The 14,717-nt window shown below is 40.3% G+C and overlaps 1 protein-coding gene across 4 annotated transcripts in view; it reads right to left on the minus strand.

The window, feature by feature from the left end:
• Positions 1-14,717, minus strand: part of PRR5 (proline rich 5) — a 108,446-nt gene that overhangs the window by 20,737 nt on the left and 72,992 nt on the right. For all 4 annotated transcript variants that reach the window (XM_058190539.1, XM_058190538.1, XM_058190536.1 and 1 more), the window contains 2 exons: positions 3,491-3,539; positions 917-974 (listed from right to left, as the gene is read on the minus strand). In XM_058190539.1, the coding sequence (XP_058046522.1) occupies positions 917-974; positions 3,491-3,539 (107 nt within the window). The remainder of the gene's footprint in view (positions 1-916; positions 975-3,490; positions 3,540-14,717) is intronic.

The following is a 14,717-nucleotide window of genomic DNA, read 5'->3' on the forward strand; positions in this document are numbered from 1 at the left end:
TTCAAAAAAAATTACAATGGCACTGAAAACAGTGACTGATGATCGTTTTTCACACTTATAACTGTTGCAGCACCCCCATGGTCATGTGATTTACCTCATGGTCATGTGATTTACCTCATGGTCATGTGATTTACCTCATGGTCATGTGATTTACCTCATGGTCATGTGATTTTGCTTGACAACTAACTCATATTTATGACGGTTGCGGTGTCCCGGAGTCATGTGTGAACCCCTTTGGTGACCTTCTGACAAGCAAAGTCAATTTGGGATCTAGTTTAATTAGTAAACCGTGTTACGAATTAAAGAACTGCAGTGGTTCACTTAACAAATGTGGCGAGGAAAGTCGTAAAATGGGGCAAAATTCACTTAACAAATTTCTCACTTAACCCCATTCATTTTGGGCTCAGTTCTGGTCGTAAGTTGAGGACTATCTGTATACTTCTTTCTTTCAAAAACCTACCTGGCAGCTTGCAGCGGATTTTAAGAAGTTGAAACCTTTTTTCCCCTTTTCTTTTTCTTTCTCTCAATTCTTTTGTGCCTAAACCATTTGCTTGATAGTCAAACCACAAGAGAAAACTGACCCCGACTCTTGCACATAATATTATTGTTTCAGGGTAGTTCATACTTCCAGATGCAGTGCCACTTTAAAGCAGCCACATCATTTTTCAGGTTTGTATGTGAACCAGAAAAAAAAAAGACCCAGCTGCTTTAAAGCTTTAAAGAATCATCTCCTTAAAGCAACCGTGTGGCTGTTTCCATGTGACTTCTTAAAATAGTTGTATCCGCTCTCAGGCTGTGTGTATACAGGAGTTTGAAAAAAGGATACTGCTGCTTTAAAGAAATATAGTGCTTGCATTCCTACGTCCTCTTAGCACCTCTATGGAATCATTTTGAAACATACACAGCCCTTAATCACCTTCATAAAATCGGATCTTATCCCTCAGGATCACCATGCCTTTTGTAAGCAGCTGGTTCTGGAAAAAGAATACAAAATAGTGTCAATTTTCATTACACACTGTATGCACACATAAAATGTTCCAATAAAGGAGAATATTTGTAGCTCAGGGTTGAAATGTGGGGACCTTTGTGCTCTATGAGTTGATAGTTTTCTTGCTAGCATTGATGATGTTACCTAGTTTGGGTGATCAAACATCTGCAAGAAAACAACCAAGCTCAGAGAGCACCAAGTAGCCCACATAAAATGTTTTTTTTTCAATAATTAGGTCGGGGTCAACAAAATTGACTGATCTCATCCATTCTACAGAGGAATTATTGAGGTTGTTATCTGCATCTCTATAACTGTCTGGTTGGGTTCTGCAACCCAACAAGACAGACACAGACTTCAGAGAATAATTAGAACTGCAGAAAAAACAATGGCTATCAACCTGCCTTCCATTGAGGACCTGTATACTGCACGAATCAAAAAGAGGGCTGTGAAAATATTTACAGACCCCTCACATCCAGGACATAAACTGTTTCAACTCCTACCCTCAAAACGACGCTACAGAGCACTGCACACCAGAACAACTAGACACAAGGATAGTTTTTTCCCAAACGCCATCACTCTGCTAAACAAATAATTCCATCAACACTGTCAAACTATTCACTAAATCTGCACTACTATTAATCTTCTCATCGTTCCCATCACCCATCTCCTTCCACTTATGACTGTATGACTGTAACTTTGTTGCTTGTATCCTTACGATTTATATTGATTGTTTCCTGATTGCTTATTTGTACCCTATGACTATCATTATGTGTTGTACCTTAGAATTCTTGATGAAAGTATCTTTCTTTTATGTACACTGAGAGCATATGCACCAAGACAAATTCCTTGTGTGTCTAATCACACTTGGCCAATAAAAAATTCTATTCTATTCTATTTTAACTACAGAGGTTTTTTTTAAATGACAGCTCACTAGAAAAAGAATTGTTCACAGCCTTTAATTATTTGGCCCCATACATAATATTACACTGTGTGGGATTTCCCATCTTACCATATCGTGGCATAAATATGATAAAACATTCAAAAGGTCTTTATCCCTTTGAAAAGTGACAGAGGGTAGAATTTTACAGCATAACTCTTAGGGGTTGCATGTAGCTTTCAGATGAGGCCAAGAAAAGGCAGGCATTCAGAATGTCCTTTAAATCCTGGCATTTAAAACTTGGCATTTGTCTTTCAAACTGTATTGTCTTGGCATTTAAAACTTGGTACTTGTTTTTTGCATTCAAGGAAGACCTATCAGCTTGTAATTCTTGCTGAAGATATGGACTACTTTCTTTAATCCAGCTATCAAGGTATGCTAAAGAACCCATTCTGAAGATGCCCTATTATCAGAAGTATTTTATTTTTTATCATCTGATGTTTTGGGAGTTTTAGCTCCTACATTAACCTTATGCCCTGTATGCACTTCCTTGGGGGGTTGTGTTTGACCCCATCTCTCAGCTTTTAGAAAATCAGTAAGGATGCATTTCTGCCAACAGTTGCATTCATTTTAGGATTTAAGTATTTGTAGATTTTGTTAACTCCTTTTAATTCTCATCTGAGCTGGGGGATGGAGTAGATATCTATTAAACAAGCAAATAATTTGGGGGCTGCTTCAGTTCAAAGGTTCTAATTGGCCAGACGTACTTCATACCAAACATAGTACTTATTCAAGGAGAACAAATTTATATCCGGGGCACCATAGTCAAGATTGTGATTAAAACCATGCAATCAAAGCTATACCGTCTCTTATATGTGTTTCAATGCACAAGAAAAGTGGTGGGGTTTTGATCCCACAGCTGCCATTTTGACTCTCCTGCAGCTGATATCTTACCTCAGAGGTGTCAAACTGGCAGCCCGCAGGCTGGATGTGTCATGCGCAGGCCATGCCCACCCCAGGTCCTTGAGGGGAAAAATGTTGTGATACGTCACATGACGGCAACATGACGCAGCGAGTTTGACACCTCTGTCTTATGTTAACCACTTGCACTGAATATGTTACAGTATTTTGGAAAGCTAGCATCTTTAAAAGATCCTTATTGAAAGTATATATAGTCTTTTCAAATATGATATACAAGTTTTACATGCTAATCCATACATGCCAATCATTTGTACCCACATAGGATCGTTTTGCAATTATTTTGCAAATTACCATGGCACAAAAATCACATTTTTACTGGACTAAAACTGGCTTACAACGGAAGGAATCTTTCCTGGCTGAGAACACTTATATCCACCTCTAGTGGGATCCAAACACGAAGCAAGCCCTGCGTTTTTGGCCCAAGTTTACAATACTCTGTCTGGATATGGTTCTTTGAACCTGAAGCCTTTTAAGATGAAGCACAGTGCAAATAACCAAACAGATGTGAAATTTTGGAGTTTAAATTTCTTAGAAGGGCAACAGCAGCTATCAGTAATTTATTTGGTAACTTGCTTCAGCTAGTGATAAAACTTTCACTAAAACAGTGAAAGGGAAATCGCGACAAATCAGAAGATTATACGAACCTGTAAATATTCAGTAAAAAAAGATCCCAACTCAGTTTTCAGAAGCTGCCTGTTTCAAAAAAAAAATAAATCATAATGAATGAAAAAGGTCATCATATTTTAGTATACATATATTGAATTTTATGTTATTTATGGTTATTGTATTACAAATGCACAGATTGTCAGAAAGCATGATGAGAGATGATGCTGCTTTACTGGAATTCTCTAACTTGAGTCCTGAGAACTACACAACAACAACAACAACAACAACAACAACAACAATAATAATATTTTAATTTGTATACCGCCCTTTTCCCGAAGGACTCAGGGCGGTTAACAGCCAAATAAAAACAACAATCAAAACACATACAATACAAATAAAAACCATAGCTAAAAAACTTATTTAAATTTGGCCCAACTATTAAAATACATTTAAAACCCTAAAAAACTAGTTAAAAAATTAAAAAACCATAAGATTATCTAAAAATTCTATGCCAGTCCTGCGCGAAAAAATAGATACGTTTTAAGTTCGCAGCGAAAGGTCCGAAGGTCAGAGAGCTGTCGAAGTCCAGGGGAAAGTTCGTTCCATAGGGTGGGAGCCCCCACAGAGAAGGCCCTTCCCCTGGGGGCCACCAGCCGACATTGCTTGGCTGACGGCACCCTAAGGAGTCCCTCTCTGTGAGAGCGCACGGGTCGGTGGGAGGCACAAGGTGGCAGTAGGCGGTCCCGTAAGTAACCCGGTCCTAAGCCATGGAGCGCTTTAAAGGTGGTAACCAATACCTTGAAGCCACAAATAAGCCACATTCTTGGTATGTACTTTTGTTTCCCACCTAAATAGCAATCAAACCTAATTCTACTAATAGGTGCTGAGTAAAAATATTGTACTGGGATGTGGTGGCTCAGTGGCTAAGACGCTGAGCTTGTCGACCGAAAGGTAGGCAGTTCAGCGGTTCGAATCCCTAGTGCCACGTAACGGGGTGAGCTCCCGTTACTTGTCCCAGCTTCGGCCAACCTAGCAGTTCGAAAGCACGTTAAAAAAAATGCAAGTAGAAAAATAGGGACCACCTTTGGTGGGAAGGTAACAGCGTTCCGTGCGCCTTTGGAGTTTAAATTTCTTAGAAGGGCAACAGCAGCTATCAGTAATTTATTTGGTAACTTGCTTCAGCTAGTGATAAAACTTTCACTAAAACAGTGAAAGGGAAATCGCGACAAATCAGAAGATTATACGAACCTGTAAATATTCAGTAAAAAAGATCCCAACTCAGTTTTCAGAAGCTGCCTGTTTCAAAAAAATAAATCATAATGAATGAAAAAGGTCATCATATTTTAGTATACATATATTGAATTTTATGTTATTTATGGTTATTGTATTACAAATGCACAGATTGTCAGAAAGCATGATGAGAGATGATGCTGCTTTACTGGAATTCTCTAACTTGAGTCCTGAGAACTACACAACAACAACAACAACAACAACAACAATAATAATATTTTAATTTGTATACCGCCCTTTTCCCGAAGGACTCAGGGCGGTTAACAGCCAAATAAAAACAACAATCAAAACACATACAATACAAATAAAAACCATAGCTAAAAAACTTATTTAAATTTGGCCCAACTATTAAAATACATTTAAAACCCTAAAAAACTAGTTAAAAAATTAAAAAACCATAAGATTATCTAAAAATTCTATGCCAGTCCTGCGCGAAAAAATAGATACGTTTTAAGTTCGCAGCGAAAGGTCCGAAGGTCAGAGAGCTGTCGAAGTCCAGGGGAAAGTTCGTTCCATAGGGTGGGAGCCCTCACAGAGAAGGCCCTTCCTCTGGGGGCCACCAGCCGACATTGCTTGGCTGACGGCACCCTAAGGAGTCCCTCTCTGTGAGAGCGCACGGGTCGGTGGGAGGCACAAGGTGGCAGTAGGCGGTCCCGTAAGTAACCCGGTCCTAAGCCATGGAGCGCTTTAAAGGTGGTAACCAATACCTTGAAGCCACAAATAAGCCACATTCTTGGTATGTACTTTTGTTTCCCACCTAAATAGCAATCAAACCTAATTCTACTAATAGGTGCTGAGTAAAAATATTGTACTGGGATGTGGTGGCTCAGTGGCTAAGACGCTGAGCTTGTCGACCGAAAGGTAGGCAGTTCAGCGGTTCGAATCCCTAGTGCCACGTAACGGGGTGAGCTCCCGTTACTTGTCCCAGCTTCGGCCAACCTAGCAGTTCGAAAGCACGTTAAAAAAAATGCAAGTAGAAAAATAGGGACCACCTTTGGTGGGAAGGTAACAGCGTTCCGTGCGCCTTTGGAGTTTAGTCATGCCGGCCACATGACCACAGAGACGTCTTTGGACAGCGCTGGCTCTTTGCTTTGAAACGGAGATGAGCACCGCCCCCTAGAGTCGGGAACAACTAGCACATAGATGCAAAGGGAACCCTTACCTTAACAATATTGTTTCTTTAATAAAATCTCTTTTAAGCTACTAGCATTTAGACTTATATACCACTTCACAGTGCTTTACAGTCTTCTCTAAGCGGTTTACAGAGTCAACAAGCTCCAATTCAGATGGTTTCATAAAGATATCAATAAGACAACAATCTGGACGTACTTTGCCAGCTTTATTAAATTTGAAAGAAGTTAAAATACACATTAAAAAATACAAATGGACAACCATTTCTTTGAAATAGTATAAGGGTTTCCTGCCTGAGCAGGCGGTTGAACTAGAAGACCTCCAAGGTCCTTTCCAACTCTTGTTATTCTGTTAAAAACAAAGAATAAAAGAATTTAAATAAAAGAGGAAGTGGTAGGGGAAAACAAAATTTGAGAGTGCAGACAAAAAAAGAAAAAGGAACTCTAGAAATAAATAACGCACACTCCACATGGGGCTACTGTCAACCGCCCAACTAGTGAACCCAAAATAAGGAAATACTCTCAGGAGTTTTAAAATTCCAAAAGTACAACTTTATTGGATACGCTATTTTGATACTGAAGAATCAAAACCAGCTCTTAACCTAATACAGCCTACTTGGATACCTTAAAGGGTATTTGGAAGCTTATGATTAAACATTAGGATGATTCGTACTAGCGTGGCATACTGGGACTTTGAAGAACCAAATAATGAAGGACTATGTCTTGATATCAAAACTATGTCTTGATATACACATGTGTATTAACACTAGGATTAGTAATGGTAGCCTGACTAGAAACTAGAATATAGGTGGAAATAAGAAATAAGGGGGAATATTAGCAGATATAATTTTTATATAGTTGAATATAAGTAATAACTAGATGGAAAGATTAGAGGCTGAAAGATGGCATTACTATGTATGCTTAATAATATCATTGACATTAAAATGGAATATTGAAATATTGAACAGATACCCTAAAACAAACATGTATATTAATACTAGGATTGTCTACGTTTGAGTAATGAAACGAATATTGTTATTATTTTTATTGCTATTTGTATCAAAATGAATTATACCCACAGGCCACACTGTATTGATATCGATGTATATTTAAAAATAAAAATCTAATAAAACTTAAAATAAATAAATAAATAAATAAGTATTCAGAAGCTGACACAGAATGCAGCTACAAGAACAGTTCTTGGTACCCCTAGTGTGGCCCATGTAACACCTCTGTTTCACGAGTTGCCAGTTTGCTTCTGGATCCAATTCAAGGTGTTGGTCCTTACACCTTTAATGCTCTGCATGGCATGGGTCCAGGTTATCTGAAGAATCATCTCACCTCAATGGGATTGGCCCACCCCACTCACGCCGGCAGAAGAGGCATCCTGCAGACCCCATCTTTCAAGGAAATTCAGCTGGTGGGGTCCCTTTTTTCTATGGCCCCCATCCTCTCCAGCGGTCAGATCCAATTTTTTTTTACTACTGGTTCTGTGGGCGTGGCTTGGTGGCCGTGGCAGGGGAAGGATAGTGCAAAATCCCCATTCCCTCCCCACTCCTGGGAGAAGGATATTGCGAAATCTCCATTCCCACCCCACTCCTGGGAGAAGGATATTGCGAAATCTCCATTCCCACCCACTCCAGGGCCAGCCAATGGTGGCATTTGTCAGTTCTCCAAACTACTCAAAATTTCTGCTACCGGTTCTCCGAACTGCTCAAAATTTCCGCTACCGGTTCTCCAAATCCACGAGTGGTTTCCAAATAGAAACAAAGCTAGAAAAAGCCCCTACTTCTGACGAGCCTGTTTTAACTGCTTTAACTAGTTTGTCTTTTGTTATCCACGGCTGATTAATTTTGGCTGTGTGGTTTTAGACCCTTCATTACACCCCGACAATTGATCTTTCTTTAGAGAAGGATTTACTTTTAATTGGGTGAAAACCGACTCTGAACTTTTTGCTCTATCCAGAGTCGCTATCTGGGCTCCTGAGCCCCGGCCGCTTACCCAGTCTACCGAGCAGTTGGAAGACTCAGGGAAGATGGAGAAGAAAACCGAGGAGACGGCAGGCGCCGGCGGAGCCCATGGAGGAGCTGCCAAAAGTCTACAGTTTCCCCCTTTACTCCAACAGGAGGCAGCAACGGATATCGAGTGCCACTTGGGTGTCTGATGCAAAACTCATGCCAAGTGACTGGCTACCCAGGAGCTCGACCAGGTGGAGGAAGACTTCGACTATCGATCTGTGCTCCAAGAGCCGGCGAGAGAATGCCCAGTCATCTCAACAAGGGACAAGAGGACCACGATCCTCGAGTGGAGGTCGATGGGACCCCTGGACTTCAGCGAGTCAGTTTTCACTAGGTCATGCCAATATGACATGTCCAATAAACCTATTCTTTGAGGAATCTATCCGCCACAGTAGTGCATGCAGGGGCTACACGCGCATGCAGAGGGGGCGTGCACACATACACAGGGAGGTGTGGCGCATATGGGGGGCAAGTGCCTATGTATGGGGTGCATGGGGCTGGGCTCATGCAGGAGGGCCACACATGCGTACTCAGGGGTGGGGTGCATGCACGGGGTGCATGGGGGGGCCGCATGCATACACAGGGGGGTGTGCACACATATCCAGGGAGGCTGGGCACATGTGGGGGGCAAGTGTGCATGCACGGGGTGCGTGGGGCTGGGTGCATGCGGAGGGGCCACACACACATGCGCAGGGGGTGGGCACATGTGTAGGAGCTGTGTTCACATTGTATTTTGGGAGTTCGGGTGTGCGTGCACATTCATGCACGCACACTTTGGCCACTCGGTCTGGAAGAGGTTAGCCATCACTGAGCTATCATGATCTAATGCAATTTCATCAGTTGTGCTCCTTTGCTACTTGTCCTGCAGGCAAGCCTTATTGTCTTATACACTGTAAGCCGCCCTGAGTCTTCAGAGAAGGGCGGGATATAAATGTAAATAAATAAAAAAAAAAGCCGTACATTTCCTTATTTCGTACATCCAAATGGGGAAAGAAGAATCAGGGCTTAAGATTTTGGTCTTAGAACTTGGTGTTATCATTTCTTGGCCTTTTAAAATTTGAGCCGGGATGAGGTAGTAACAAATGTAGTCTCAAATCAGCCTCAGGAAATGGGTGGTGTCACCGACTTCCTTGGTTTTTGAACAGGAAATGCATCTTTCTAGTGGCAGAAATTCTACCCAGTTCACAAAGTTGAAGATTCTACTTTCTCGCAAATTTGTATATGGGGGTTCTAACTAAGCGTAATCATGATTTTGTCTTCATAGCTCAATGTATTTTTTAAGGGTATAGTCAAAGATCAATGAATACACTCAAAAATCAAAGCTGCTAATTAGAATGTGTTTTTTTTAAAAAACAAAAGATATAAGGAAATATTTTTTTATTAGAAATAAGCAAAAAACATTCATCGTAAGCTTTTCTCTGGACCGATGACCTTCATCTGAGGAAGAAGAACAGGGCCAAAACAAAAAAAACAAACAAACAGGACAACTCCATTTGTACTCCAGATAGTCTGAGAAATATCTGGCCACCAAGTCAGATACTGCTTAGTGCAGGGGTGTCAGACTCAAGGCCTGGGGGCCAGATCTGGCCTGTGGGGTGCTTAGATCTGGCCGGTAGGGCTGCCCTGGAAACAGCGAAGGATCGGACTGCAGCACCTCTGCCAGTGAGGAGGCTTCAGTTGGTCCAGAATGCAGCTTCGCAGGTGATAGAGGGAGCTCCACGTAGCTCCCATGTAACACCTCTCCTGCGCAGACTGCACTGGCTACCTGTTGCCTTTCGGGTGCATTTCAAGGTTCTGGTTACCACCTTTAAAGCGCTCCATGGCTTGGGGCCTGGGTACTTACGGGACCGCCTGCTGTTACCTCATGCCTCCCACCGACCCGTACGCTCACACAGAGAGGGACTTCTCAGGGTGCAGTCCACCAAACAATGTCGGCTGGCGGCCCCCAGGGGAAGATCCTTCTCTGTGGGGGCTCCTACTCTCTGGAATGAACTTTCCCCCGGTTTACGCCAAATATCTGACCTTCGGACCTTTCGCCGCGAACTGAAAACATATTTGTTTGTTCGCGCGGGGCTTTCTTAAATTGGGTAGATTTTAAATTTAATTGTTATTTAGTTTTAAATTGGGGTTTTTTTTAGATTATATATTTTAATTTATCGGCCTAACTGTATAATAAGTTTTTTAATTTATTTTTAATTGTACATTGTTTATTTTTATCTTGGCTGTACACCGCCCTGAGTCCTTCGGGAGAAGGGCGGTCTAGAAATCTAATAAAATAAATAATAAAATAATAATAATAAAACAGAGTTCGGGAGGGCCTCTGTTTTCACTGGCCGAAGAGGTTGTAAAAAAATGCTTTTAAAAGTAAAAAAAAAAAAAGTTGGCCACACCCACCCAGTCACATTACCCCCACCACCACCAAGCCATGCCCACAGAACCGGTAGTAACAAATTTTACATTTCACCACTGGGCAAAACTCATTTAACAAATGTCTCACTTAGCAACAGAACTTTGGGGCTCAATTACGGTCATAAGTTAAGGACTACCCGTCTTGCGGTCTTAACTAGTTATGATCAATACTCACTACCCCTGAGTGTAAGCCAGGACTTTCCAAGAATTGCGCTTCTGCTTGATAGTCTGCAAATACTTGTGACAATGACCGAGGAAGCACCTCTTAGTTTCAAATCTTGTCTGAATAGGGACTCTGCTTTCTTGTTGACCTTAGTCTCTAGTTCTTTTTTTTTTATTGAAAAAGTTTTACAAAATTTCCCCTTTCCCCCACCCCTCCCTCCCTTCACAACCCCCTCACGACTTCCTGGAACAAACACAAGGTATAGTTAAAAATAAAACAAACATATGCTAAAAAAATTTCCCTCCCAACTCAATTATACTCCTACAATTCTCATCAGTTCCTAACTTACCCCAAAACAATCAGAAATAATACATCCTAATCATTCAAAGGCAGTCTGATAACTCTTAGTCTGATATCTACTTTGAATATAGTCAATCCATTTTTTCCATTCACTTAAATATCTTTCTTGCGTATTGTCTTTCAAAAAGGCTGAGATTTTCGCCATCTCAGCCAAATTGGCAACTTTCAATATCCATTCTTCTATTGTAGGTACTTCTTTTTTCTTCCAGTATTGTCCTATCAGTAATCCTGCTGCTGTTATTAGATTTAAAATCAATTTAGTCTCAATTACTGTACAGTCCGTAATTTAGTCTCTAGTTCTTAACTGCTGGTGTCAATACTTTGTATCCTGAAAGTGCAACACTACAGGTAGTCCTTGGCTTACAACAGTCTGTTAAGTGACTGTTCAAAGTTACAACAGCCCTGAAAAAAGTGACTTATGACCGTTTTTCACACTTACGACCTCTGCAGCATCCCCATGGTCATGTGATTTACATTCAGATGCTTGACAATGACTCATATTTATGACGGTTGCATTGTCCCGGGGTCATGTGATCACCTTTTGCGATCTTCGGACAAGCGAAGTCAATGGGGGAGCAATAACAACTGTGTTATTAATTTAGCAACTGCAGTGATTCATTTAAAGAACATGGCAAGAAAAATCATAAAATGGACAAAACTCACTTAACAAATTCCTCACTCAGCAACATAAACTCTGGGCTCAAGCTATGGTCATAAGTCAAGGACTACTTGCAGTTAGCAATTCTGCCCAGGCTGCTTTTTCTACTATTCACTGTAACTTTTTACTACACTGTGACTCCTTCAAAGAAGAGGACTATGAGTCAGTGCCAAAGAACAGGACTATGAGTCAGTGCGCTCCCATAGAGAGGGCCTCCTCAGGGTGCCGTCGGCCAAACAATGTCGGCTGGCGACCCCCAGGGGGAGGGCCTTCTCTGTGGGGGCCCCTACCCTCTGGAACAAACTTCCCCCATGACTTCGTCAACTTCCTGATCTCCAGACCTTCCACCGCGAGCTGAAGACGTATTTATTCTTCCGCGCAGGACTGGCATAGAATTAGTTCTAATATTTGTAATTTTAAATGGGTTTTATGGTTTATGTATTTTAATTCAGGGGCTAAATTTAATAAGTTTTTTAGTACTGTTTTTATTTATATTGTATTTTTTGATTGTTGATTTTATCTGGCTGTGCACCGCCCTGAGTCCTTCGGGAGAAGGGCGGTATAAAAATTAAAATATTATTATTATTATTATTATTATTATTATTATTATTATTATTATTGTTGTTGTTGTTGTTGTTGTTGTTGTTGTTGTTGTTGTTGTTGTTGTTATTATTATTATTATTATTATTATTATTATTATTATTATTATTATTATTATTATTATTATTATTATTATGTGAAAAAGCATCTTGAAGTTTCTTGGAAGCCCACCACCAAATTCCATCCTGATCAACTAAGTTCTTTTAAGCAAAAGGGAGCTTGCGTTTCAAAGGAGAAAAAAGCTCCAAAATCTGGTTCAGACTTGTTGGTGGGACTTCCTAAGCCACTTGCACAGGTTTAAGAGTGGATAGCAGCTGCTGCTTCAGTTTCCTGTTCATTTTCCTGGAGGCACGGAGTTCACTCTTAGGTTAGAGCAGGGGTCTCCAGTCTTGGCAGCTTTAAGACTGGTGGACTTCAACTCCCAGAATTCCCTGGGTTAGAGGCTGGACTCCCAACTCAGTTCAACCTGATTCTATTCTAACCCATGCTCTCCCATTCAGCATGTTGCTGTTCAACCTTATCCAATTTTGTAATTTTCCACAAAAGAAAACTTATCCAATTTTTTAAACTGTAACTCTGAAATTGCTATTGCATGAACCTTGGTTATGTCTTTCCAGAGTGTGTAACTTTTTGTTTTACTATGCAATTTGGTAGCCTTTTTTTTTTTATGGAAACACCCCTCACATACATTTTTTCAGTGGTGAAATGTAAAATTTGTTACTACCGGTTCTGTGGCTGTGGCTTGGTATGTGGGGGATAATGTGACTGGGTGAGTGTGGCCAACTTTTTTTTTTAACTTTTAAAAGCATTTTTTCTACAACCTCTTCAGCCGAAACTGCTTTAAAAACTGCTTTTAAAAGGTTCTGACGATCCCAGCTGAGTTGGCTGAAGAGCTTGTAGAAAAAATGTTTTTAAAAGGTTCTGACAATCCCAGCTGAACCGCGCGATTCATCAGAGGCTTTTTTTTTTACTTTTTAAAGCATTTTTCAGCTGAAGAAAAAATGCTTTTAAAAGTAAAAAAAACCAAAAACCTCTGATGATCATGTGGCTCAAATGGGCATGGGCGGGTGGTGGCAGGGATTTTTGCTAGCAGTTCTCTGAACCACCCGCCACCTTCGTTACCGGATCACGCGATCCGATCTGAACTGGGAGCATTTCACCCCTGCATTTTTTCCTAGGCAATGTGCCATGGAACATATGTTTTTCTGCCACTTCAACAAATATGAACCTATTCTGTCATGTCTATGAGTTAATACGGACTTCCCTTTTTTCCTTGCCAAAAATGCCAGATGTCCTCATTCTCTGCTACAAGGCAGTTCAGCCTTTCCAATGTAGGCGCCCTTTTTACACTTCTATATCTAATGAAATTTTACAAACATCACACAAATCAGTGCTGTCAAACATTTGCTAAATGAATGATTATAAATCAACTACCACCGGTATTCTTCCTTATACGTTGCATCACTACTTTTTCTCTAGAGATAATAATATTAATTATAGCGTTTCCATAGCTTTTAATATTGTAATAGTTCTATATATTTCAGACCTAGTGGATAACCCAGCGTTGCCCAGTTATTTATTTATCCCAATCCTGTATTAGACAGGAAGAGCAACTTCACCCTGAGCCCTGATTTTGGCAGAATTAAATTAGTTAAAAATGTTTTCCTTGTGCCCCCAGAAGCGTCAAGTAAAATGGTACCACCTTGCTGTTTTGCTAGCTGATCCTCAAGAATAATCAAAGCCTTGTTGAAAATGTCTGGACCAAATGTAATTTCTAATGTTGGATTTTCCCCCTTACCAGATGGAGCTCTCTTGTGGAGTACTGTGAAGCCATTATCATGGCAATTCCACTGTGCTGCACAGTAGAAGCCATTTTAAGGCACAACACGCTGTATCTTAACAGAACCGCCCCCCCACGCCCGCTGAGGAGTGTTAGGGGTGTCTTAACCCCACAGTATTTGTTTCCAGAAAGTAAGGCATCTGCGTACCAAGTTTGGTTGAAATTCCTTGAGGCGTTCCAGAGTTATGCTGGAACACACACATACACACTGAGCCATTTATATATTATTTATTTATTTATTTATTTATTTATTTATTTATTCATTCATTCATTCATTCATTCATTCATTCATTCATTCATTTATTTAATTAATTAATTAATTTATATACCGCCCTTCTCCTGAAGGACTCAGGGCAATTTACAGCCAGGGTAAAAGCACAACTTAGAAAAGTTAAAAACATTTAAAAACTACTTAAATTAAAGGCTGAAAGAATATAAGACTATAATAAAACCCCAATAAAAACTTCATTAAGCGAGCCCTGCACGATGAAATAGAAAGGTCTTTAGCTCGCGGCGGAAGGTCCGGAGGTCAGGAACTTGACGTATCCTCGGAGGCAGCTCATTCCAGATCTATATCTATATAGATTGGTAATTTTACTTGGTAATTTTATTACCCTTATTCTCAACCATCCTTTAGTTACCTTATATAAACATCACCATACTTTATACCCTATTAATTTTATTCTTAAACTTTAAATTACAATTTCACTTCCATTGCTATATGATTTTATAGATTGTTTTACACTAATCAATGTAAACTCTTTTCTTTTGTTGGTCAATGACTGAAACAAAATGAT

This window comes from Ahaetulla prasina, chromosome 7 (genome assembly GCF_028640845.1).
Source record: "Ahaetulla prasina isolate Xishuangbanna chromosome 7, ASM2864084v1, whole genome shotgun sequence".
Classification (NCBI taxonomy): domain Eukaryota; kingdom Metazoa; phylum Chordata; class Lepidosauria; order Squamata; family Colubridae; genus Ahaetulla; species Ahaetulla prasina.